At 40.9% G+C, this 26,156-nt stretch overlaps 1 protein-coding gene across 13 annotated transcripts in view; it reads left to right on the top strand.

The window, feature by feature from the left end:
• Window positions 1-531: 531 nt before the first annotated feature.
• The window catches only part of ARHGAP12 (Rho GTPase activating protein 12), a 76,945-nt gene continuing 51,320 nt past the window's right edge, over window positions 532-26,156 (top strand). For 3 of the 13 annotated variants that reach the window (XM_080384301.1, XM_080384313.1, XM_080384305.1), the window contains exons 1-4: window positions 784-2,390; window positions 2,483-2,549; window positions 3,339-3,385; window positions 6,503-7,257. In XM_080384301.1, the coding sequence (XP_080240427.1) occupies window positions 2,282-2,390; window positions 2,483-2,549; window positions 3,339-3,385; window positions 6,503-7,257 (978 nt within the window). In that variant the 5' untranslated portion in view covers window positions 784-2,281. Of the gene's footprint in view, window positions 685-773; window positions 2,391-2,482; window positions 2,550-3,338; window positions 3,386-6,502; window positions 7,258-26,156 lie in introns of those variants that run through there. The other 10 variants (XM_080384307.1, XM_080384312.1, XM_080384306.1 and 7 more) reach the window with 7 other exon arrangements.

Here is a 26,156-nt window from a genome sequence, read left to right on the forward strand (position 1 = left end):
GGCGGCACCGGGTTGCTTTAGCAGAGGACGAGCCCGGCGGGCGGCACCGGGGGTCACCCGTGCGCTCACCCATTCCGCACCGGGAGCTGCGTCCCGCCGGAGGCCAGGCCCCGCGCCGCCCGCCGGGCTGCGGCCCCCCCAGCTCTCTCGCCGGGGAGGGGGCTGCCGGGCCGGCCTCCCGCGGAGCCCAGCTCCAGCCGGGCCGGCGAGACCGGGCCCCCGAGCGGGCGGCGGGGGCGGTGCCGGGGCTCAGCGCCGGGCCCCCGGGCACGCTGTCGAGGTCGGCTCCGCGGGACCCCGCGACGAACCCGCCTCCGGCCCCGGCGGCCGCACGGCGAAGCGCGAGGTGCCCGGGCGGGCGGGGCCCCGCACACGCCGCTGACCGCACCGCGCCGGGGCGGGGCGAGACCCACGCGCCACCGCTGCCTGGCCGTCCGGGGCCGGCGGGAACCGGGGCACGCGGCGCCCGCCCCCCCGCCACACCCCCCGTACCTCCGCCTGCCCCCGCCCCGCGCCCCGCCCCCGGCACGTGACGGGGGAGCGGTGACGCCGCCGTGCCCCGGAGCTGACACTGGGCGCGGGGCGGGCGGGCGCCGGGGCAGCGGCTGGCGGGGAGGGCGAGCAGCGAGCAAAGAGCGGCCGCGACTGAAGCGGGGCCTGGGCCCGGCCGCGCCGCCGAGGCAGGTAAGGGGCCGCGCCTCTCGGCCCGGCGCGGGGGAAGGAGGAAGGGGGAGGGCGGGGAGAAGCGCGGCGCCGCCGGGACAATCGGGCAGGGCAGGGTGGCCCTGCGGAGGGCACGGGCACAGGCACGGGCACGGCCGCGCCGGGACTGGCTCGCCGCGGTGGCCCCGGCCCCTTGCCGCCGCCCTCCCTCTGCCGGGCCGCCGCCGGGGAGCGCCTCCTGTGCCAGGCGGCCGGCGGGGGGTCTGGGCGGCGCCGCCGCCCCGCGGTGCCCCCGGTGGCGGCGGCGGCTTCGTTCCCCCGGCGTCGCCGGCAGCGCCGAGTCGTCGTTGGTGGCGGCGGCGGGAGGCAGCTCCGCACCTGGGCGCTGCCGGTGGGCCCGCGGTGCCGGGGCGGCGCGGAGGCCGGGCAGGGCCGCCCGACCCGCCTTGTGCAAGCGGCGCTCACCTGCGGGGGCCGCGGCCGGCGGGAGACAAAGGGAGGCGGCGGGCAGCGGCGCCTGGGCGGCCTCTCCCGGGCGGCCTCCCCGGGCGCCCCGCGGAGCCGGGGCGTTGGGCGCCTCTGGGTTAACCTGAGCGCGGCAGCCCCGGGGGGCTTGGTGGGGGCGGCCGGGGCGTGTTTGCCGCGCTATTTGCAGCCGGTCCTTGGAGTCAGCAACTTAACAAAAGCCCGCAACGAGGGGCGAGTGGGCTGGTGATGCGCTGGAAGCTCGTCAAGGTGTGGGGTGCTGCAGCGTGGCTTGAGAAGTTGTCCTGACAGTTGTTTAAAATGCATCGCTTATTCAGTGCTCTGAGTCATTGGCAATTATTAAATGGTTACTTATTATGCCTTTAATTTTCAAGGACGTGTGAGCGCTGGGAAGCTATTTTATTTGAAAATAGTGCTTGACTGCTGGGTTAGTAATCTCTGAGGAAACAGTTAAGGATTAAGCTTGTTTTCATAAGCTTGTAAGCGGTCGTGTTTTGTCTATATCTGTTGTTTGCATTTGCATCTTTGCATCTATTTTTGCACAACTTTTGCATGCTGTGGATGTACACTTCGTAGAAGGCGTTTTTTATAGGCGCTGGTGAGGGCTGGTTGTCTGCATGTAAGTACTGGCAGAGGAGCGAGTTGTGCGGGAAAGGAGTGGAGCCCCTTGGGAAGAAAGGCATGAATAGGGTTGAATTCCGACGAGGTTATTGTGGGACCGGGCTGCCAAGCAGTGGTTGTGCAGTACGGCTTGAACTCCTAAAAAAACTGCCCGGGGAGAAGCAGCAATCATAGAGTTTAGTGAGCTGTAGCCAGGGGATCTAATCTGGCCTGAACTGTTAAGAACTTATCCTAATTTAGCTTCAGTAATTGAGTTTATTTCTGTATCGGCACTGCGGAAGGGTTCATTTTAGTAGTGAGTGAAGTTTGATGCTGAAAATGGAAAAAGATTACACAAGTCAACTGCTGCTGCTTTGTAGGACACCGTGAACAAGGTCACAGGAAGAATTTTAAGGCAATCGGTTAACATTCTCAGTGGCATTTTAAATAATTTATTATCTGTTTGTATTTTAAATAAGTAACAATTCCATAGCCATGACGAGTAAGAAAAAAACCCCAAAAAGTATTTTTAATGTACCTGCAGTCTCAGTTACCTGGTTCTAGAAGATCAGAAGAAAATACTTGGTGCCTGATAATTTCAAGATGTGGAACACCTATTGCGTGCCTCCTGATTTTTGGTCGTGAGTTCTGGGGAAATGGTGAAGTTAGGGGTGGTCATATTAGCTATGATACATGATCAGATTGCATTTGTATCATGTATGATCACACTTAGGATTCTGTGGCTGTGTTGGGACCGTGCTTCTTTCAAGACCATTTACGTGTGTTTCAAGACCAGCGAAGTGAGGGTCATTCTGCAGTGAAGGTGGGATGCTGCGGGGGACACAAAACGAGGCCTTTTCCAAACAGACCCCCATGTGCCAGCTTGAGCCCCTCGGAGGGGCTGGGTTGGGAGAGCTGCGGGCTCGCCCAGAGGCAAGCCTGTCCTAGGGCGACCCAGTCCCTCCGAGGGGCTCAAGCTGGCACATGGGGGTCTGTTTGGAAAAGGCCTCGTTTTGTGTGGATGTCCCTAAAATCTAGCTAGAGGCAAATGTTTTGTGTGCAAGACCCCCGCCTCGATGCGACGTTCCCCCCCGCCGCCCCCCCGGGGCGGGGGAGGGGAGGAGGAGGAGGAGCAGACCGCCACAAACACTGGAGGCTGCCAGCCTTACTCAGCCTTAGCTGCTGAGTAAGAGGTGGGAACGGTTCCCATCGGAAATCAGGTATCCAGGGGAAGATCCTCTTCCCGAGCGGGGCAGGTGCTGGGCTGCTGCGCCCAGCCGCGGGGGTCCCCTCCCGGGCAGCAGAAGCGCTCCCTGCACCGCCGCGATGTGCCGCCGCGGGGGCACGTAGCCCACCTCACATTAGTTACTCTGTAGTAATCGGGTTTTTCTTCACCGGAACAACAGTGTGGCCCGAGTCTGCATTTTGGTGGAATAATAATAAGTAAGTTTTCTTAGGTCTTTGTTAGTGGGGCCAGTTGTTGTTATTAATCTCGTATTTGGGTATTGCCACATTATTTAAGGTGTTTAAGCTTACAGATGTCTTCTGTGGAAGTAAACAATTTTTCATGCTTATCGTCCTCTAATTAGGGTTTTTCAACCTTCTTTACGAAAGTGGGTGCCATCCAGCATTACAGGTAATAGTAAAGAAAAAAAATAATGCAGTGAGGTTACAAGGCCTGATCTGCCGTATTGCTTCAGTTGTTGACTAGCAGCAGAGGTGAAGTTGGTGCTCCAAAAGTCAGTACTGTATTCACATCTGAATTATTCTAAGCCTGTTGCAGTAGATGTTTGGCCAAGGCTTCCATGGCTCTTTAACTCGAGTTCCGTGAGACAGATAGGTGGACCCTTGAAAGGACATTGCAGTGGGCAGTCTACCTTCTGTGGCACAACAGCTGCATTAAAAAAAAAAAAAAAAATGTATTTGGGTCTGTGAAATCCAGGCAATGGTAGTTGTTTGCAGACCTACAGGGTTCATCTTGATATTTGTTAAACTTACGGAGAAGGATTTCTCACCTGTACTGTAGGTAACTCTTGCTTTTCTCCGTTGAGATGGAGAATCAGAGCCTTGCTTGTTTATAAAACTGTTCTAGTGTTCTGGCCAAACACGGAATATAGCCTGTCTCCTTTTGTTCGTATGTTCAGCATTACCAGATGTTTGCTACTGACTTGATATTTGCAGCTTGGATGAAAGAACAAAAATTGTGCAACTTATTTTTGTTGGGTGATAGTGTTTTTTTTTTGTTTTGGTTGGGTTTTTTTAAAGGGATGGGGCTGCAAAACTGACCTCAAAAGGGTATAGAGCTATTTTTGTAGCTACTGTATCTTACTTGACTTGTATTTCTTAAAATTCTGGAGTTTTTTATGCAACTTACTGAACCTACCTGTCTTGAAAGATAAGTGTGTGTTCCCAATAAGTAGTTCTATGGTACTGACCAAAGAGAAATGAAAACCCCAAGGTTTTAAACACTTGGTAGCCCTATGGGCAACCACAGCCTTATGGGTTTGTTTTGTTTTGTTTTTGTTTTGTTTCCGTGTGGGAGAAGGAAAAAACAGTGTGAATGGTTCCTCATCCTCCATTTCACCTTCCAAGGTAGCAGACTGTAGAGGCAGACTAACTCAGAAACACATTTTTCTGGTATATGACCTTGAAGTGTAAGGGGTCGTTAGCAGCTTTGAAGAAGTGTTCAGGGGAGTCAAGTTTAGTAACAGGGAAAAAAATGACGATTGTATGGCAGAGCTTCCCAAATTAGGAGGAGAGTGGGAATGGCTGCAATTTGTTTATCTTCTGCTACCCTTGCTAGCCAAATGCAGAGTTGCACTTAAAAGTACCCGTTTATGTAGAACAGCAGGTAAAAAAGTTTTTGTACCAAGGCTCTAAATAGACTGTAATGCTGTGAATTTCAATGTACCATTTTATAGTAAACACCAGAATACTAGTTTTCTTCTGTACTGCTTTGTGTTCCTTCCGTCAGCTTTGTTGAACGTGGTACCATCCTTCTGCCAGGTTTTTGATAAAATTTTAAGTCTGTATTTGTGATTCCATGTGAAGTCTTGCAAATGGTGGTAGCTTTCAAGTTACCTGTAGGAAATGGTTCCTGGAAGTAAGAGAAGATGGACTGTGGGAGAGAAGGACACAGTTTAAAGATGGGCACTTCTGTATGGCTTCATGCTTGAGCTTTTTAGCTTCTTTTTTACAGTTACGTGGGAAATGTGTTGATTTCCCCACCCCCAAAGGCTCAGACCAAATAGCAGAAATGGTGAAAGAAAAATTGAAGAACTGTTGGGCATGTCTGCTTCAGTTCTCCCCAGAAGTCCTTTTTGCTTTTTCTGTCCTTAGCAGAGTTCTTTCTCCTTGTGTGTGCCTGCATGGAATTGCATTTGTCCACTCTGTGGCAGGGTAGATGCTACAAATCTTATCACAAAGTCATAACTTGCAGAGCTGCAAGTTTCTGTGTATTTTTTCTCATTTGGGAAACAAGCATTTTTTTCCAAAAAGATTTATTTGTTTAATCTTTGTAAGGTTAAATGTGGCAGCATGTTACTTGAATTCTCCTACATTCTCTTTGAATACTGGAGATCTTCCCCTTTACTTACCTGCTTTGATTTTCAAGATTAAGAAATCTTGTATTTTATGCTAACTTACTATGTTATGTTCAGTCTAAGTTGGCAAGACTGATGGTTATCCACTCATGAATTGAGACTGACACTATATGTTGAGAGAGGACTTGTAGTTCATGGGTGTGGATACAATGGTGGTTGTCTGGATTATAAAATGCTGAAAGTCCTTTTCAAAATTTGTGTATTATCCTTTCGTTTGTTATCCATTTTTGTTTTGTAGTCCTGCTTCATTATTGTTGGGTTTCTTGTTTGTGTTTTCTGTTTTAGCCTTTGAACTTCTGTTTAGATCAGACTTTCTGTAAGGTAAATACCACAAAAAGCTCCCTTAAGAGCAAAGGAAGTATGCAGAATTTAAACCACTGAAACCAAAGTATCTTGGAAACATTGAATCCTTTAATCTAATACTACCGTGGTCATAGATGAAATTCTATATTGCAATTATACTAGCAATTTAAAGAAATAAATAATAAAGCAATCATACCACTTGTCTTGTAGACAACGGCTAGATGCACAGGCAACATGATCTGCAGCTTTGGACAGTGTGGGTCACCTAGCTCCCCAGCCATCTCCTTCTCCAGTTAGGTGAAGGTTAGGCAGGTGGTTCAAGGATTGCCAGCCCATCCATGTTGAATCTGATGACTGGGGTGTAGTGTTGGAGTAAGATTTCAGGGATTTTGTAAGGAGTTTTGCATGCTCTGAAGGGGCTCTTGAAGTGAAAGAGGAATCAAAATAAGCAAATAAAAATATTCAAAAGGGGAGTATTATTAAAACCAGTGTAGTAACACAGTTCTATGAAGAAATTAAGTCTGTGTGTAAGCAAGGGATTGACTCAGACTGGTTCCCTCAGCAAGCCCCCAATGATCAATCAACATTATTTAGTAATAGAAACAACAGGCTTAATGAGCCACTTGATAGCAGGAGGCATGTGTGAATAGGAGAATTAAATCAGTGACTAAGTTGTTCTACTGACTTTCTGCTTTATCACTGTGAAAGATATCTGAAAGTCTTGCATGTTTCCATCAATTAATTAGTCTGACGTTGACAAATTGTATAGGCAGGTGTATTTTTGAAATTATTTTCCTCTGAAGTGCTTCTAAACAATCACTTTATAACTTTTTTTTTTTGCCTTACAGCTCTGATTATCAACAGGAAACTAACACTTCTGAAACAGAATGTGGCTTACCTTTTGCCTGAAAAGGTGAAATCTTTTCAAATAGAAATGGCTGATAAAGGTGGGAAGATCCTTCCAGGACAATTGTACATTGAAGTGGAGTACGACTATGAGTATGAGGCTAAGGACAAGAAAATTGTGATTAAACAAGGAGAGAAATACATCTTAGTGAAAAAGACTAACGATGACTGGTGGCAAGTCAAAAGAGATGAAAATTCCAAACCTTTTTATGTGCCAGCACAGTATGTGAAGGAAATACCACGAAAAGCGCTGATGCCACCTGTGAAGCAGGCAAGCATGCTGCCAAATAATGCTTTGAAGTTGACACATGGATTACAGAGATCGACAGAAAATGTGAATAAGTCACCAGAGCTTTCTAGTTTTGGAAAATCTTCTCCAGTTCAAGTGTCTTGCTTAGTTCGGGATGCCAACCAAAATCTGGGACCAAACAATAGCCCTGGTCAAACTCTTGGTTTGAGTCTGGACCTTACCCAAAACAATGGAAAACTTAACAATGAGTTGCAGTCTCCCAAGGTTTCCAATCAGTATAGAACCATCTCCATGGGTCACTTCCCATGTCCAGAGTTCTTGGAAATAGAGAAGACAAGCTTTTTACATGAACAATCTTGTGATTCAGCAGGAGAAGGCTCAGAAAAGATTCACCACGATTCAGAGTCTGGAGATGAACTCAGTAGTAGCTCCACAGAACAAGTGCAGGTAAGCTGAAAAATGGCCCCTCTTAGGGGTCTCTGTGTGTCTTTTGTTGTTTTTTTTCTTCTTTTTTTCTCTCATTTCCTTATTGCCATAATTGCTTGCTGCTGCTTTGAGATTTGTTCCTGATAAATTCAGATTAAGTAAAATGTCCTATTGGCATGAACTGGTTATTGAAGTCTAAACAGTTGATGTGTATAGCTTTATTCCTTGCAGAAGTACTTGGCTTTGGGGATTAATTCCATTTACGTTAGCCTGTGATTGAACATTACAGTAATGTTCTGTTTTGTTCATTCTTCATTAAGATTGTTTTGAGATGACACTGAATTTGGGTTATATTTTCTTCCAGAGGAAGGAAGCCTACTGCAGTAACACTTCACCTCTTGGCTTATTGAAATAATAGTGCTAGTTACTGTCAGCTTTTCCCAAGTATGTGGATAGATAGTGTGAAAGTTGTAAATTGGTATACTAGTGGATTTAATAGTTTAAAATGGAACCCTCGAGATTTATATGGAGTTTAATTTCTGGCTTGATCATTTTATTTGTAGACACTTGTAATGAGTCAGCCTTGCCAATTCTGCTCCTTACAACTTCGCTCTGGATTAAAATTTAAAACATGTGAGTTTGTTAATTAGTATGGAAGAATCTCAGGAATGATGTACTCCCACTTCAGACTGAAACCGAGCATTGATTGCCTTTTTCCTTAGTAAAGTGGTTTCTCTCACTTTTTGATTTTTTTTTTTTAACAGGACTCCCCCGCCCCCAACAAAAGGTTATCACTCTGACTTAGATAATCAGGTCACTTCTGGTACGGGTAACCAAGTTGATTAGTCTACTGTAATCCAGGTTTGTTGTTGAACCAATGATGTACATGTACATACATATGATTATGTATGTATATAGATAACTCCCCCACATCACACACACACCCCCCCCGTCTTTCTGTAGGGAGATGTTAAATGATTTTAAAGTAATTCTAAGGTTAAAAGCTCCCTAGTCTTGAACTTTCTTACTCTGTAGTGTGAAACTGTTGTCGCTTGGGTACAAACTGATCATTATAGTATGTCCTGCTTGCCAGCATGTATTCAGAGTACAGAGCGTGATGTTCAAATGAAAGTTGATGCTAACTTTAAAAATAAAAATCTTACCATGGAAAGCTGTGAATTGGTACTTTGCTAATACGACACAATTAAGACAAAGCTGCTTAGTTAATGAGTGAGTGTGGGAAGATCTTAAAGATACAGGATTGATTGGGTGATTATGTAGTCTTGAACTGTATGAGCTTGTGTATGTGTATACACACACATTTATTGAAATACTCAGAATCAGTAGTTTTTCAATATCTTACTCTGGTTTTGGCCTTATTCTTGAAATGCAGAGTTTTAGTTGTGGGACTTCATGCTTCTAATATTTGTATCTTTTATGGCAGTTTTATTGTAACACTTCCCCTGTCGCCCGCCCCCCCCCCCCATCCTCCCCCCAAATAATAAGGAATAAATAGGATTACTGAATTTAATTTCTTTTTAGTAATTTCTTGCTTGTGCAGCATGAAGATTGTACAGTTTTCCTGTACTTTCTTTAAAGCGGTGTCCTAGCTAACTGTAGTTGATATGAGCCACTTAGAACTTGGAAAGATAAAATAATTATTACGTATTTTAGAAACATGTCTCAAAGGTATATCCTACTTTAAATAGTTTACCACACTAAAGTTTAGATTGTATGTTAAGACACTTCCTTCTACTATATGTTGACTATAGTTTGATGTATCTCCTCTGAAGTACATTAAATTAATGTTACTTGGGTGTCTTTTGTCAATAAGAAAAATGTGGCCTGCTGCTCAGTTTCTACTGGACTTTGTGACTGTTGATGCAGTGAAACTTAGTCTTTTCCCCTTTTTTCACCTTCCCATCCTCCCAAATATACTTGACTCAATGCTACAACCTATTTATAAGTTTGGATTTCAGTGGGGCAGCTGTGCCCATACTTGTAGACTTCACTGGGTTATGGAAGGTCTGAAGAATGGGAGCTTTCACAACACTAAGTACAAATCCTAAAAATGCTAAATTTTGGCTGTGGAAAAAGCATGGCAGTTTTTGATTGATACTACTGAAGAACTTGCCATTGTTGTGGTCTTGGGTGACAAGAGTGCAGATGCCCACTGTACCTTGCAGTTGTTGTATTTTAAAACTGTGAAGTAACTTAACCTCATTGTGCACAATCACAAGCTCTTTAAATACACTGAAAATATTTGACATTTAGTAGCCATAGGGATTATAGCAATAGTAGCACTGATGTCACTGTTAGCTCAGTCTAGATATCCAGAATGCCAGCCTTCTCACTGGAACAGCCTCGCGTTTTTTTAAAATTCTTTCAATAATGAGCATTGTTTAGTAGAAATCAGCTGTGCAGAAATTAATGGCTCAGAAAGCTGTTTTTATAGCTCTTAGTCTGTAGTGAGAACATCAAGTTCCCAGCTTTCACGCACAAACAGGATTTCACTTCACAAGACTGACTGTGGTTCTCCCTCCCCTGCCTGCTGTGGAGTTCATTTTTGTGCGGTCTGCATTACAATAAAGTCTAAGCTACAGGTGTTTTCTCTTAAATTTGTAAGATTAGAAGCTAGAATGACCTTTGTAATAACACCTTTGCCTAGGTGATCTTTGGGGTGTGTTGAGGTGACACTAGTATTAAGCCCTAGCCCAACCTTCAGTGTGTTTTTGCTATCCCGAGTACAAATGTACGAGATGCAGAGGAATGTTTCTGTTAAGAGACTCTTCTAAGAGGTGGCTACGTTATTCTCTGAAGGTTATCCTCCTTCTCCTTTCCAGTAATGAAGTGCAGGTTCTGCAGCTATACAGTCTTGAGCTCATAGGCTTGCTGGCTGTGGAAATACTGGAAGATCCAGAGTCTCCAAAGTACTGCGTAAAGGAAGGATTTTTTTTTTTTTTTTTTTTTTAGCAGTTGAACTATTATGTGAAATGATGGATAGAGGGGCAACAGTATGAGCAGAAGAATTTGCTAATGAAGATGTAAGCAAATGATCTGGTCAAGAAGACCAGGACTGGGTAGTAAATATTCTTGACACTTTATGCAAAGAAATTCCAACTATTGGGTGCAATTCCGGTGCATAAGGCATTGTAAGGATCAGATGTTAGTTTATGGACTTGAACTGTAGGAAGGCTGGAGGTAATTAGAGGAAGTAAGGCTTGAGGGCAAACAAGCTCCAATTTAACCGGATTTAAATCTCTGGTGGAGACAGTAACTGCAGGTAGAATTGGAATTGAATGAAATGGTTCAGGAGTGCATAGCTGGGTGTAAGAGTCACTGATGCGGTGGTGGCACTTGAAGCTGTGAGAATCAGTAAAAGTCAGTAAAATTTTAGGAAAAAGGTATCAGTTGTGATGTTGTGATCCCACGGGGAGGGCAGAAAATACTCCTCAGAGAGGCCAGAGATGGGGGGGAAAAAGGAAAATTTTGGAAGAGGAGAATTCTACAGCAGAATAAAGTGGACAATACTTGAAAGCAGCAGATGGGAGGTCCCAGTAGTGTGCAGTAGAACCCGGAGTAGTTTTGCTGAAGAAAAAAATTAATGTGTTTAGGCATGCCTGAACAAGAAAGAAAAGTTGAAGTCGTTAAAAGTGTTCTTGAAAAGGAGCTTTGGGCAGTGTTTGCAGGTAGAAATCTGCTAACAGACTTTAGAGAGGAAAGGGGTGGAGACAGGGAGAGAGTTGGGTAAGTTCAGATATCATTTCAAGAATGGTGTTATCTTTAACGATGATACTTTGGAATGAAGTTACAGACAGAAATTAAAATCTGCTTTCAGTAATGCTAATGCATAACCTACATGAAGTAACTTTCTGATGAGTGTTACTTCCCCTTCTGTCATAGGAGACTGGAATATATTTACGAGTAAAATATGTGCACTGTCTTAATGTTAATTTCTATGCTTATTAAAAGTTACTTTTAGCAGCAGGCTGGTTTTAATCATTATAAATATAGACAGTGACCTATTTGCAAAGATAGTTCTGTCTTTCATCCTCTTTAGTAATTGACTATTGCATAAACTGTGAAGCACTAAAGGGGATTATCACTAGGATAGCTGTTTTCTTTGATTATTCTGAGCAGTAAAGATCTTGCAAAGAGATCTTTTTGTCTTACCTCTGCAGTTTCTGTAGGATTGTTGTAACTTTTTTTTTAATTGAGAAAACAAAATTTTGTGTATTTCTTCTAGAAGATGTGAGACTTCTTCTGTAGATCTTAGCATTCTTGACTTTGTCACTTAGTTGAAAAACTGGTGGCAAGGCATTAGTGTTAGACTTTGTTGGTCAAACATTAAACCTCTAAAATAAATGGCTGTTACTGGTTTTGTGGGGCTGAGAATTCATTTGCTTCTATTTTTTTATTGAATTCATTTTTCCAAGGAATAAATAATTTGACAGTAGGAGGGAAGCACACTATATGCAGGAGCATGTTTCTTAAAGAAATCGAGCATGTTTGCAGATTAATGGTGGCATGTATATTTTGAAATATGTTTTAAGTACCATCTTTTTAATCTCAACTCCTTAAAATAAATGTTTTTATTCTAATGATCGTAGATGTGGAAATGTGCCCATTATAATGAGATGAAGAATAACTTTGAATGGCAGGAAACTAAAAGCTTTATATTTATATATTTAAGGAATTTTGTAAAACATGAAAACAAATTCTTTTTTTTAATTTCAGTAACTGCTGCTAGAACTTTGTGAACAGCTTGAAGTGCTTTCTAAGTTACATCACTAGCTCAACATTGTCTGTTTAGAACCTTTAAGAAGTACTTTTCCTGTTTGTTTTTTTTTTTTTTGTGATGTGGGTTGGTTTTTTTGTTGTTTGGTGGGTTTTTTTTGGTGGTTTTTTTTTTGTCTTTTCCCCCCCCTTTTCCCAGTGACAGCAGGTCTGGATAGTTTGACTTCACAGTGATGCTGTTTGGGATGAGCCCTGTCTCAGTATTTTTAATATGTAAGTCAGCTAGCAGATAGTTGTCCCTCTTGGTCCGAGTAATTCTGGATGTAAGTGCCCTAGAATGAGAGGGCACTGTGTCCCACTAACACTGCCTGCAGCCTGTATGCTCCTCTGAACATCCCTGCTGCAAATCAGATTGACCTTTGGAAAAATAAAAAAGCCACAACAAACACAAGTATAATTTATGTAAGGCAACTGTCAAAAAAACATAATGTGGGAGACAAGTTAGTTTTAGTTGACTGGCTTGTTCTAATACTGGTGTTTGAATGCTTAGCTGAGTACACTACAGGACTACTTACTTGGTACATGCAGTTTCATTTTGTGCTTTCAGAATTGAAACAAACATCTAGAACACTCTTAAAATTCTGCAATTGCCAATACCATCTTATGATTTTTCACCCCTACTTACCTTAATTTCATGCAGAAAATGATAAAGTGGAACTTCCAAGGCATCAACTTCATTAATAAACTTGTGCCTTTCATCCTGATAGAACTGCTTACTAGCTCAAATGAATCTCAAGCTGCAGTGCTTAAGGAATAAATCATAACATGGAATTGATTTTTTCTTTTTTTTTCTTTCATCTAGATAAGTGTAATTTCTAGTGTGCAATATGAGTTTTGGTGCCAGCTGTCTCACCTGCATTTTCTTTTGAAGTAGTGCAAAATACCACCCTCAGCAGGGATGACAGCAGAATCTTTATGGATGGTGGAGTAAATGCTTCAACAGAAAAGCAGCCCTAGGACAAGGAAGGGGTGTTTTGTCTGACTGCTGCCTTAACTGAAAGTAGCTGGAGATACCAGGGACTTGCTTGTTCTCACTTGGCAGTGCATCTGTCAGTTTTAAGTTAGGAACCTCCAGACACAGAACAAACTTAAATTGCTTTGTTTGAGAGTATTTGATCATATCTTGTTCTTGCACTTAACTCTGAATATAAAAAACTGCTTTTGGAATGCCTCTACCTAGTTACAGATATAGGCAGTTGGCTAATATTGCAGTGCTTGCCTATGGAATAAATGTGCTGTTATTTCGTAGAATTCTAAAGAAAGTATCGTTTGTTTCACAGCAGTGTGACAAAACGGTAGGGAACGTATGACTCGGTAGAATAAAATGCAGAACACTTTTTTTCTTTTTTTTTTTTTTCTTTTTTTTAGGCAGCTCTCTCTGGAATAGTAATCATTTGTGCTTAAAAAAAGGAAAGTAAAATCTATGCGTATCTAGTACCCAAACAGCTGATATTTCTCTGACGTGCCTTGCCAGTTATGCTTGATTTAAAAGCGATAGAGAGAAACGAGTTTTGCCCTTATGTGGAGTTTGTTCTAATGCTAAAGGACAACACTATTGGACAAAACAGTCTTTCAGGATAGTAAGAATTGAAGATTTTTCTTTGTGATGGTGAGTAATTGGGCAGCATAGGATTAGATTACACTTACAAATACAAATACAAATTAATTTATTCTATTTTAATATGGCTTCTGAGCTAGTTCTTGGGAAAGACACTAACTTTTAGTATATTGTTTTATGAAAGTGCTAAGTTAATGCAAAGAAGCAATCAAACAAACATAGGGGATGTCAGTAGTAGGAAATGGAGAAAAAAAAATTGTAGAACTCTAACTTCATGGTATTTCTGTATTTTAAATAGTGTGCAGTTGATGGTCTCTCCCATCTTTTAAAGGAGATAATAGTGCTGAAAATAGTGTAGAAGAGGTGAAAACTATGAACGGAGACACAGAATAGTTCATGTGTGAAGGCTTTGCAAAAACCTTACATGCTAGTGGGTGCCTGTTTAGTGCTGCATACAGAGGACTCCTGATTTTTAAGTTGGTACGGTAATTATTGATACTGAAATGGCTGAGAGAATGTTGAGAAGTAAAGCAGCCTTAATTTTTGTATTTTTTCTCTTCTTTCAACAGTTTTTATCTGCTTGTCCTGTGTTTTCTTTTGTAAACTCTTTTGATAGAGACTTAGAGTTTGTGCACAATGGTGCTCTGAAGACTAGCAGAGGTGTTTGGAGGCTGTATTTCAATTAATTGTAGTTCTCTGTCTGATAAAACACTTCTGTAAATGAAAGCTAGAAGTTGAGGAGCTGTCTGAATGAATTGAGATTATTGCTTACGTTGGATTTTGATGTTACTTTATTTGGCTTCAACTCTGTTACTGATCGAACCCATGATTAGAACTTACTAGCTCCTATCTTAAATCTGAAATTATATATTACTTTATGAATTTAACTAACATAGTTCTAATTGTTCCCTTTTTTAATGGTTTGCCTGGGGTTTCTGGATGATCATTGGATCATCCGGTTCAGTTAAGTTGTTCCCCTGTGTTCTGTTTAAGTGCAGTGCTGGAGAGCAGAGCTTCACATATGTTTTCTGGTGGTATCTACTGTATTCAGTGGCCATCTTTCTCTTGCTTTCATTGATTATAGTTCAGTTGAATCACTTTTCTGCTCTACACACGGCTCTATATTGCCAGTACAGCACTGAGATGGAGTGGCGCTGTCTTGAGTGGTATGCCAGTAGCCCATACATACTCCTTTATTGCAGCTTGAATAGTCGTAAGTAGCCTAGGGCAAAGCCTGCAAATTTGATGGATCGGAGGACACACTGCCTTTTTAGTGTCATTGATGTGATGAGACTGCTGCAACAAATGTGCTAATGTAAAGCAATGTTCTAGTAAAATACTATGTCTGATAAAAATAAAAATAATGTTAACTTTCTGGACTCTCATCTGGTTGTTCAACATATCTAATAGTGCATATGCATTTTTTCTAGACAGCTTGATAGATTGTCAGGATATTGTTTAGTAATGATTTATGCTACAACAAAAACTTCATACCGTGTTGCACATAACCATTATTTGTTCCTTAAGTATTTAGAAGAAGCTTTATCCTGTAGTAAAGTGTTCCAACACTAAATACAAGGTTCTTGAGCGACTTCGATTTGACTGCTTTCCCTGTTGAAACTGAGTAACGGTAATACCCTCCTGCCCCTGATGATCTGTCAACATGCTTGCGCTATCTGTATCAATTCCTGGTTATCTGCATCCAATTCAAAGAGCTAATAGATGGCTGTCATGTGTAACTGCCTTGTGCTTTAGGTGCATGCACATACATAGTCACCTGTATGTATATACACATATCCTATATATGTAAAGATATAAAAAATCAGGGGCCACTGTTCTGTTTCTTGATAGCACTTTGATCTTGATTTGCACCTTGTAGTACAACTACCAACTCTAAACTTTCAAAAACTTCATGAGATGTACTCATCAATATTGTCCCGTACTGTGTCCCCCACCTTTTTTTTCCAGTCCTCCAAATAAGTCCATTGGTCCTGGCTGTGCCTTTGTGTTTATCCTCCTCCCAGGTGCTGCACTCAACTTTTAGTGGCATCTTCATGCTGCCGTAAGGCTCTGTAATTTTCATACCGTAATTGTGTTATTCCTTAATGCTCATGCCCACAAGCTGTGCCAGAGGATCTCCTTGCATCCTCCCAGGCATGCTTTTCACAGCCAGGCTCTGTGGCTGCCTTGCTTTAGGCGGGGAGCTGGAGCCTGAGCTCTGAGAGAAGAGGCAGAGTGGCCCTGCCGGTGGCCCTGCAGGTGGCCCAGCTGTCATGCAGCGTTGTCCTTCTGACTCTTTAGTTGTTGCTCATTCACCGACTGAGCTCAGCTGCTCGCTCTGTGTCTGTGGCAGATCCTAATCTGTTATCCACTGCAGCCTTCGCAGAAACAAGCTACAGTCTTTAGTTTTATTTGCTTATTTCCTCTTGCCTTTGCCAGTCTGATGGGTACTGTTCTTCATGTGAGTGCCTGAGAAGAGAGGACGTTTACGGTGAGGGAAGTAAAACTTCAGAGATATTTTTTTTTATTATTATTATTCCATGCTTTCTCACGAGGAGAGGTCTGTCTCAGTTCCTTCTCTTCCCAAGTATGAGAGCTGTTGTTCCTATAGCAAGCTGTGGGTTGTGATGCACCAAGGCTTAAATTTTTCTTTAAGTTTGTTTACTCTTTGTTTACCTGTATGTGTAAAAACTGTATTGCATCCCTTTTTGCTTTTTTCTCCTTCATAAGTTGCTATTGTAACCATCAGTTGAGCAAAACTTGAGTATGTGCTTGTACTTGGATTTTTTTTTTTTTTTTGTGTGTGAGTGTGTGTGTCTTTTATGGAAACAGAAAAAAATCCCAAGTGCTTTGCTAAAATATCTCTCTAAACTCTTCTATTCTCATTTTCTTGTTTTGTAAAGATATAAAGCCTCAGCATATTTTGTCCGAACTTGACGGTGTGATGATACCCCATACAGAATTCGTGAAGGCTGTAAGCCAGAGTGCTTTCTAGCTGCTCCTTGTCATTGGCGTGCTGTTTATTAAAAAAACATAGAGCGCGCATTGTGGGGAAATAAGATGTTACACTGACAATTTATTTCTTTGCAGTTGATTTTCTGAGGAAAGTTTTTTACTGTGGCTTGAAGGGCTGTATTTAAATACCATGTCCTTAGCTGATCTGAGGAGTTTTATGCTTGTCCTTCTCCCACTTCATCTTCTCGCAGTTCCTCCTTACTGTCGGTCCAGAAACTGCTGCTTTGCTTCACCATATATTGTGTTAAACTGTGATTTGAGCACTGAGGACCAGGCTTCTGTGTTGACATTGGTATGATTAGATCTGGGCTTGAGTGCAGTCTCAGAATTGTTGCAAAGTAAATAAAATTTCAGAAATAATAAATCCTTTTTATATTTTCTTAACTGTCATCTGAAAAAAAAATCACTGGTTTAACGTCTAATTTTATCTAAGTGGTAGTTGCGGACTTAATGTTGTGTTTCAACATTAAGACAGATGTTAAAGTGACAAAAGTATACTTACTTACTCGGACACTGAATTGCAGAAATAGCTGTTCTTAAAAATGAAAAAAAAAATCTTGCTAGTGTAAGGAAAATAAAGGGGAAGAAAGAGTGCAGAAATGCATGGCCGAGTGTTTCATGCTTTCTGCCCTGAAACTGGGTGCCAACAAACTGTCTGCAAGTAGATAAAAACAGACTAAGAAACACAGTCAAAGGACAAATATGTCTTATTTTTAGTTGTAGGGGGGAAAAAAAGATGCAACCTGGTTGAGATTTCCATGAGAATTTCATTGCTTTGCTTAGTTCTGGTGTAAGCAGTACATGTAGTCTATCACTGAGTATCTGTGGGATTTTGAGATGGTCTTTAACAGTACAATTGTGTACTTGCCTTTAGCATGAAAAAAAACAGTCAGAAGTGATTTTAAATCTCATAGCTTCATGAAGTTAGGCACAGTGGGTTGGATGTATTTCTAAAAAATATCCTATGGTACACTTGTGCAAAACAGAATCATGATGTTAAAATTAAAGTGATTGTAGCCTATTCTAGCTCAGTTGAAAGTTGAGAATTAAAAAAGTATCTTGGAAGCACTGTGGCATAATTACAGGGGTTTTTTTGTGTGGTCTTAAACAGCTACTAAAGAAACAACTCCTATTTTGTTCAAATGAAATAACTCTTACATAAATATGCCAACTACTAACACTTTCTTTTTTCATCCTATTATAACTTCTAAAGTATCATTTTAAACCAGTGTCTTGACTTAAACTGTTGTGTGTATGTCTTGTCTGGCTGAGACTCGACTTCCTACTTTATTCTTCATTGCCAGAAAAAAATATTATACGTGATGTAATATTAGATACTTTTTGTTTTAAGTCATTAAAATACATGACTTTGAGGGGGTTCAAGCAGCCCTAACAAAACTTCAAAGTTCTGATAGTGTGCTCGAGCATGTATATTGTGGAGGCAGCATCTTCTGAGCTTAGGAGGAGTTGTGGTATTTTGTCTTAATACTTCGTATCTCTCTCCCCTCCAATATAAATGATGGATGCTAATAAATGTGGGATTTCTTATGGTTTATTTGGAAACTTTAACATGGAAACCAAACAGCTGGGTAGGTATGTATGCTGGAGGTGACAATACGTAAACAGGCAGCTTCTGGTCCTGTTAAAAGCCCAGCTTGTAATAGGAATTTAATTTTAAAATGCTTTTCCAGCGGAGCTCTGAACTTCATTTCCGTAAGTGCCAAAATCAGAAGTATTTTTCCTGGTCAGCAGGATTTTAAGCACAAAACACATCTAAAGTGTTGGAAAAGCAAGAAATACTCATTTTAATGCCAAACAGTTTTTTCCCTCTTTTGCTTTTTGCCTTAAGGTTTGTTTGCTTCGTGCAGGCTGGTGAATGTCCTATTCCAACGTACTGGGAGACAGTAAGGATGTCAAAGGAATGCAGTCTCCTAAAATACCAGAGGCTCATTTGAAAATTGAGTTGCAGTCTGTGCTCTAAGTTGTTGTACAGTGACTTTGTCTTGCACCTTGTGCAAAATCTTGCTGTCTGTCGTGGAACCCACTAATTATATTCAGTGTTACACAGTAAACATGTGAGAGGATACTGGATCTGAATGCAGATTTAGTAAAGGATAATCCAGTACAGGGACGGGTGGTTTTTAAAGACAGGGATGTCTAATCTGTTCAGTGTTGGTTGAAACCTGCCAGGTGAAAATGAAATGAAATGATGTTAAAATAAGGACATTCTAGATACTCTATTTTAATAATAAGCTAAATGAAAAAGTGGGAGCTTAACATCTAATTTTAATTTAACCATTTAAAGGGTTATTTATTAGTTGAAATTATGTTTATGTATGTGAAAAATGATGAATAGTGTGTGAAAATGACTTCTGTGTCATTTGTAAGTTTCAGTGATGCTTGAGGGAAGGTTTATGTGCAGAAAGAAGCCTATGGAAACAAGCTATCAAAACCTTATAAACCAGCTTTTTGTTCCAAATCCTTTTCAAGTTGGGGGATCTTTTAGTATTAACTTATTTTGCTAAGCATCTCAATAACGGCATGCTTTATGACAAGAGTGACTTTTTTTTTTTTTTTAAATCGATATTTTAACTTCTTGCTGCTACCAGATCCATTTTGTTATGGTATGCCATTATGTTTTGGCAGGGGTAGAATTAATTTTCCTCTTGGTAGCTGGTACAGTGCTGTGTTTTGGAATTGGTCTGAGAATAATGTCCTTCGTACTGCCTTGATGAAAGATGGCATAAAACTTCAGCTTCTGCTCAATCAATATACATGATTTTGTATGCTAAAATGTGAAGTATGCATGAGGGTTCTTAGCAGAGTTTAGCAGTTTAACATCTTCCTGTCACTCGAATGAGTTCCTCCTTGAGGCTTCCTGGTAGGTTTTGTTATGATTGCTGTACTGTCCACATGCCAGATTGTGTGCCCTCCTCTAATCCTCCATTTCAATGGCAATCTAAAAAGCACAGCTATTAATACTTCCAGTAAGTGTTTAGAAGATTGTTTAGAAGATACAGCTAATTGTTTAGAAGATATAGCTAATCAACCTGTTTACTCAATTGCTGCTCTTGTGAAGACAAAAGCAGTGGGAGTAATGTTAGCCTAAAGCTTATTCAGGTATTTAAAATTTCCCAATAAGCTTTGTATTTTTAAAATAGCTGTTGTACTAGATGTGACTGAACAGCAGACTCTTAACAGTCATCAAGCAGAATAAGCTCTATTTATTGACAGTGGTGTTGCAGAAACCTCTCTGGGTAGCGGGTTGATCAGCTTTTAACACTGTTACTTTATAGACCTTTGTGGGACCTGGAACCTGGAGCTCCTACATAGCCTGAAGTTGCCATAGTACACCTTTTTATACAAGCTCGGTGGAAAGAGTCTCCAGAAGACAGCATAAAAATCAGTGGCAAAGTTGTTTTGTATACAGTAATTTTAAACACACTTATTTTTCTGCCTGCTTTATTCATGGCAAATTAAGTGTTTTTCCAGAAATAGTAATGCTTTAAATGCTGCTTGTTTGTGATGCTCTGCTTTAGCTAAAGCATCAAAGAAACACAACAGACCTCTAAAGGTGCATCGTTTACTGATTACTGTAGTAGAAAAATAACATGCCCTTTACCCTATTATGTTAGTTTTCTTGGAGGCTCCCAGAAAGTTCAGTTTCCATTCACCCAGTGTTTTCTGCAGCTGAACAGGCTGCTGTCTGTCAGCTTTCAAGAACAGCTTTACGTGCTGAGCTTTGCTATATACTTTAGCAGAGATTTTTAATGCATACATGTCCTTAAAAGCATTTTATTTTTTTTCAACAGCTTGGCAGATAGTGCTGCAATACTTTATTATACTTGTAGTTTGAATGAGAATGTTCTCTAAAGGCTGGTGGCTCCAGCTGATCCGCTGAATGCTGAGCATGGAATTATAATTCAGCAGCGTGGGGGAGGGCCATGTTTACCATGAGTGGCAGGGCACCACTTACTGCATGTTGCTTAATCAGCATGAAACTATTAGCAAATTCTTGCTGTCTCAGCTATAACGTACTTCTAATAGGCTTGCTTTATTGCATAGGATAGTCAAAAAAGCCTGGGATGTTTTACTAATTTTTAAGTAGTGTACCATTGCTCTTAATGAAGTTTGACAGCATTTTCTAAACTCCCTCACACTGTATAACAAAAGTACCATAAATGCATTCCTGTGCACTAAGCGCTGGTAACCAATTTGTGTCCTTTCCTAATGAAAGTTTTCTTACATGACAGCTTTTCATATAATTTTAAATTCTGATGTGTAACATGAAATAGATTCCTGACAACAAAAGGACTTTTGTTGTATAATTAGTCCATTTTAATGTACTGTCTTAATTTTGTCAAAGTTCTATATTTGTCACAAGACTTTGTAAATCTTCAGTCAAAAAACCAGACAAAACCAAACAACCAACTCTTGTGAGATTTTTAAAATTTGTTTTGAATGACCCTCCACTCCCAGTATTTTAGGACAGGCTTTGTAATCTGGAGTATGCAGTGTGCAGGGCATTAGTGTGGCCTCTCACTCGACCGTCAGCTGTAAGCTTCAGACAGGGCTAATGCCAGGTATCTGACTTTTTCTTCTCTGCCTTTTGCTTTAGAGGCAGTGTTCATTTTTATTTTTTTAATGGCAGTTTAACTTACTCATTTCACTGATAAATCAGCATGGTTCTCTGATATCTATGGTTTGGTTTGATTTCCATGTTTAGCTGTCAGCAGTGAAGAATGGTGTTGCATGGCAGAAAGCCAATTCAATTACATCAGTTTTACCACAATTAATAATTTGTGAATTTGCCTTATAATCATGGAAGAAGTGGGAAGGGTCACTGTGCTTCCCCACCTCCCACCTTGGTACTGGACAGACTGCACGGGCGGTTTGTGTGGTGAGCAGGGATGTGGTGAAGAACACGGCTTCCTCTTTTTATTGCAGGGTCTAGTTCCCTTACAGCTGTATTCCTTCATTTCTCTCTTATATCTGAGAGTCTTATCTCACTGCTGGAGCCAGACTTTGGGAGAGGCCTTTACAGTCTTAATCCAGCAGCGCAGCTCATAGTCAGAATGTCTCTAGTTTGAATGTACTACCATACGTGGGAACACCAGATGCCACCTTTATCATTAGTGCATCTTTAGCAGACCTGGTCTGGATTGATCTAACTGTGACAGCAGGCGTTTGGAGATGGAGCCAGTACTTGAAATACCAAAATACTTGAGCCCTCCTTTCTAGCAGGCTGTGCCTCTTGGTTTCAGCTCTTCATAAGAGGTCTTTCACCCTGTGAAAACTTTGAGAAGGACCTGCAAACAAGCAGGGGGATTGCTGTTGAACATTTGGTTAGGATTAGCTGTTGGTACTTATCTGAAGGAATGAAATCAGCACAGAAAGCCGGAATATAAAGTTTTGTGTGTGTGTGTCTTGTTACTTACTCATCTCCTTTTACAGCAAACAGCATTTTATGTTGAACAGGTAGTCCCAAGCCTTAAGTGAGAAATTTTGCTTTAGGATGTCAAATGTTAGGTGGCAGGCTATTTTGTTTTCTTTTTGAAGTTACTAAAGAACTCAGATACCACAGTCAGGCATAATTATAGTGACTTCATACTCTGATTTATACTGAAACTTGTAGAAAAAGTTACAGTGAAACAGAGGAAATATTTCTGTTGACCATGTTAATTACCAGTCCAATCTGCACCTCTGTATACCTCCCTAAAATGAGTTCTTAAAAAAAAAAAAATATGTCCTGAACTATGTTATGTTATAGGGAATTTAGCTGACGTGCTGTGCTGTTTAACCTTCCCTTGTTTCAGTTTTCGTACCAGTGCAAAGTACCAGTTGGAAGTACTAAAGTGGAGGTGCTTCCTATTAACTAGATCTGAGGAATCAGAAAAATGACATTTTTAAATTTGATTACTGAAAGGTTGATGAGATGCTGATTCTTTCTTACTTAAAATTGGGTAGCTTTTCTATCGAGTGGGCCCATAACCTCTTGATTCTTACGGTGCTCGACCACTAATCCAGATGGCTACCTATTCAACAGCAGTCATACTAGCCTGGCAGTGGAGGTACTTTCAGTGTTTCGTATATGTTTTTTTCCCCTTGTTGTAATTTTTCGTTGAATGTTAAGGTTTGATTTATTTTAATTTAATTTTAACTTATCGAATTTTAACTTGAATTGCTTGGTAGCTCATGTAGGATATAAGGAATCATAAGAACCTGTTCTGATGCCTCTTTTGTAACACACACCAGTGAACATCACACAGTAATTTTCTGTATGAAACTTTTAAGTTCTGTTTAAGGAAGATTGTTGGAAGATACTCAGATTTAGTTTTGGCTTTTGAAGGTAGATGGCTGTGCTGAGCTTTTGGGGATAGGCTTAGTCCGTTGTTGAGGAACCCATTCATTATTAACCTTTGAATATTCTGGCATACAGTTTTCTTTTTAAAAAAGTAAGTTTCTAGACCATGGGACACTGCCTTAGTCCCTTCACCAGTTCTTTTATTTAAGCTACGATGACGTACTATAGGCTGTATGCACTGATGCTGTTTTGTGCATAGCTTTTGTGCTCAATTACTTTACCGTACAATCCACAGAATTTTTTTATCCTAATGGCCACACTGAAATTATATTTGAACTATTGAACTACAGCTATTACAACTAGCTGCTTTTCAACAGATAAATATTGAAGTTTAGATTGCGCTGCAGCTACTCAGAAGCTTAAAAATGCCAAGCAAAAGCCCGAAAGCCCAGTTCACTTAGTTTGCAAGACATCTGTTTTATATTACAAAATGCAGCATGTTTCATCATTTGCTTATTTGCAACTTCTCAGGGAAGACAAGTGACCTGAAGTTCCTGTCAGCATTGCAGCTGTGAAAGCAAACCAGGGGGAAATGGCCACAGGTCTGGGTAAAACTGCCCTTCATTAAACATGTGATGTTTGCCATCTAACTGGTAATGTTTTAGGTGTTTGTTGGGTTTTTTTAGTTGGCTTTTTTCTGTTTGTTTTTGGGGTTTTTTTGCAAATTGTACCTGGGAGTTGATTTACCAGCCTCACTTCTGAGAGCTGTGGTGAAAATTCATAGTGAAGGAAAAATAATTGAAGCACAAGTGTTTTCCATTTGTCTGGCATGTTTCAGAATACTGCTTCGGGTGACTTAAATTCTGTGCTGGAAAGCTTTTTAATACAGAGATTATTTCACTCCTTTTATGATTGTCTTTGAACACAGAAGTGGATTTGTCTGTTTTTGAACTTACCTGCTCTGAAAAGTCTATGTATTAATCCCATGAAATATAGCATTGTATGTATTTTTCTGTCTGGTTTGTTTGGCATCTTACTAACTTTTTTGGGTTAACCAGCTCGGTGAACAGGACAGCAGCCACTCTGGCGTTGATGTAACAGCGAGAATGGGGGCATGTCCTTATTTTTCTGAAATTGGGAGAAGCTTGATTCTGTTTGGGTGGTTGGGTGGTTTTTTTGTTTGTTTGAGTGGGAAAAATCTCCCTTTTCCTTACTGGTATGTTTCTGAATATTTTATAACTCTTCTGGGTTGTAACTTACTTTAAGTATTATTATACCCTGGAGGTTTGCAAAGGAGGAGAATATAGCGTCTTGCTTCAATTGATTAAGATATTCCCACCATACCTGACCCAGGTTTTTCTACTAAAAATTACTATTAGTAATGTTTTCTAATTTTGCAGAAAGTGACTATAAGTACAGTGAACAATGTACTGTTCCTATCTTTCTTAAAGAAGAGCAAAATAAAAATTGACAGATACAGTCTTAGCTATGCTGGACTTCTATATATTAGTCCTTTGCCTCAGTACACTTTCCATTCCATCTCGTTTGATGACAGCTTTGGGAAAAGCATCCCTTTTTCTGATTCTGTAAGGTAATACATTAGATGCAGAGTGATAGGCGCTTTCTTGTGTTTTGTCTGTGCAGACAGGCCAAGACCTTCAGCACTGCCAGAACTGGTGAGTGCCTCACTGGTTAAGTGGGCAACTCACCCTAGTCTATGCAACAGCCAAGTTCCTTAATGTGGTTTTATTTTGCATTTAACCTTGGTTTGCCTGTGTCCTGAAATAGTCATAATGAGTGAAGTTTATCATCAAGTTTTCTTGTAGGTGAATCAGCCATCAGTACGATACCCCTTCTTCCTGTGGCTGGAGGGGCTTGGATGGCTGCGAGGGAAATACTTGGGTTTATATAGTTTATATAAAGTATTGCATGTGTTACATTTTATGTTAAAGTAGTTTTTCTCAAAATACTAACAAACCACTTTCTTCAAAGGTCAATTTTTTTCAATCCAAGCTAGTAAGCAAAATTGTATTTCTTTCTTCACTCTTACCATTCATTCTACTACTATGTTATGTACTCTGAGGTAACAGGAGTCACCTTAAAAATTCAGCTTAAAAATCTTCGTTATTCTTTGTCTAAGCAACTAGAGGTACGACTTTCTTTTAGTATGAGACCTCTTCTGCTTCAGGTATGTTCTTTAATGTTCCAGTCACTATGGTACTATATTGCTCATTCTTATAGGCTGCTGATTTTCCTTAGGTAAAAAAAAAGGGCTTAAGCCCAACATTTCAGTTGTGCGTACTGGTACAACAAAACAGCGTTTTACTGTACATTTTTAATAACTTGCTCCGTTTGTTTCTAACTTCAGATGTTAATGTGCTGCCTTTCAGGATGAGGGTTACAAATCTGTGAAGCTATACAAAACCTCGTGAGAGTAATAAAAATAGAGAACCCCAGCATGGTTCTTCCTCACTGCATAGGGACAGAAGGAAGAATACCCAAAGTGCTATTGAAAGTTGCTGACTAATCTGCACTTAAACCTCCAAGGAAATTTCTATTTTCCTAATCAGGCTGATGCAAGGTTTCATTCCTTACACCTTGCTTTTCTCCATACGTAAGTGACTTTTTCTTAAATTGAGCCAGGGTTTGGTTCGTGTCGTGTGTCCCCCAACCCCTGGCAGAAATGGACAACTATTCATTATTGTCTCTATAACTGATTCTAGTTTGGATGTTTTATGAGAATTCCTTCTCCTAGCCACCTTTGGGGTTTAATGGTGCAGCTAAATCTTCTTGAGAACTAACAGATTCTGAAAGAGAAGGTCCTGCTCTTCTGTCTCATAAGTTAGTCAGACACTTCAAAAGCATGTCTGACTGACCGTGCAGTGACCTGCAAACACCTTAAGAGTCTAAATATGTTTTTATGTTTGTTTGTTCTCTGTTTTTTAAAGTCTGTATAGAGTTAATTTACTGTCATTCCAGTTTCTTCCATCTGTTTGATGCATATCAGCATCACAGGGGCAGAGGGGAAGGGAGATGGGTGTGCACTTAGTGGTAGTGGGTGGCCAGTAGAGCATCATAGGTATATCTTAAAACTGTATCAATAGTATTTTGTTTTCTGAAATTAATTTGTGGTTTTTTCAACATTGAGTTGACTGAGTCCTTTGAACTGTGTGTGCTTTATTAATGTGGTGACATGAACTGGATTAGCAAAAGCATTTGCTGAACCTTTTGGTATAAGGAGAAGTG

The sequence above is a fragment of the Falco punctatus genome (assembly GCF_963210335.1).
Source record: "Falco punctatus genome assembly, chromosome: 4".
NCBI classification, from domain to species: Eukaryota; Metazoa; Chordata; class Aves; order Falconiformes; family Falconidae; genus Falco; species Falco punctatus.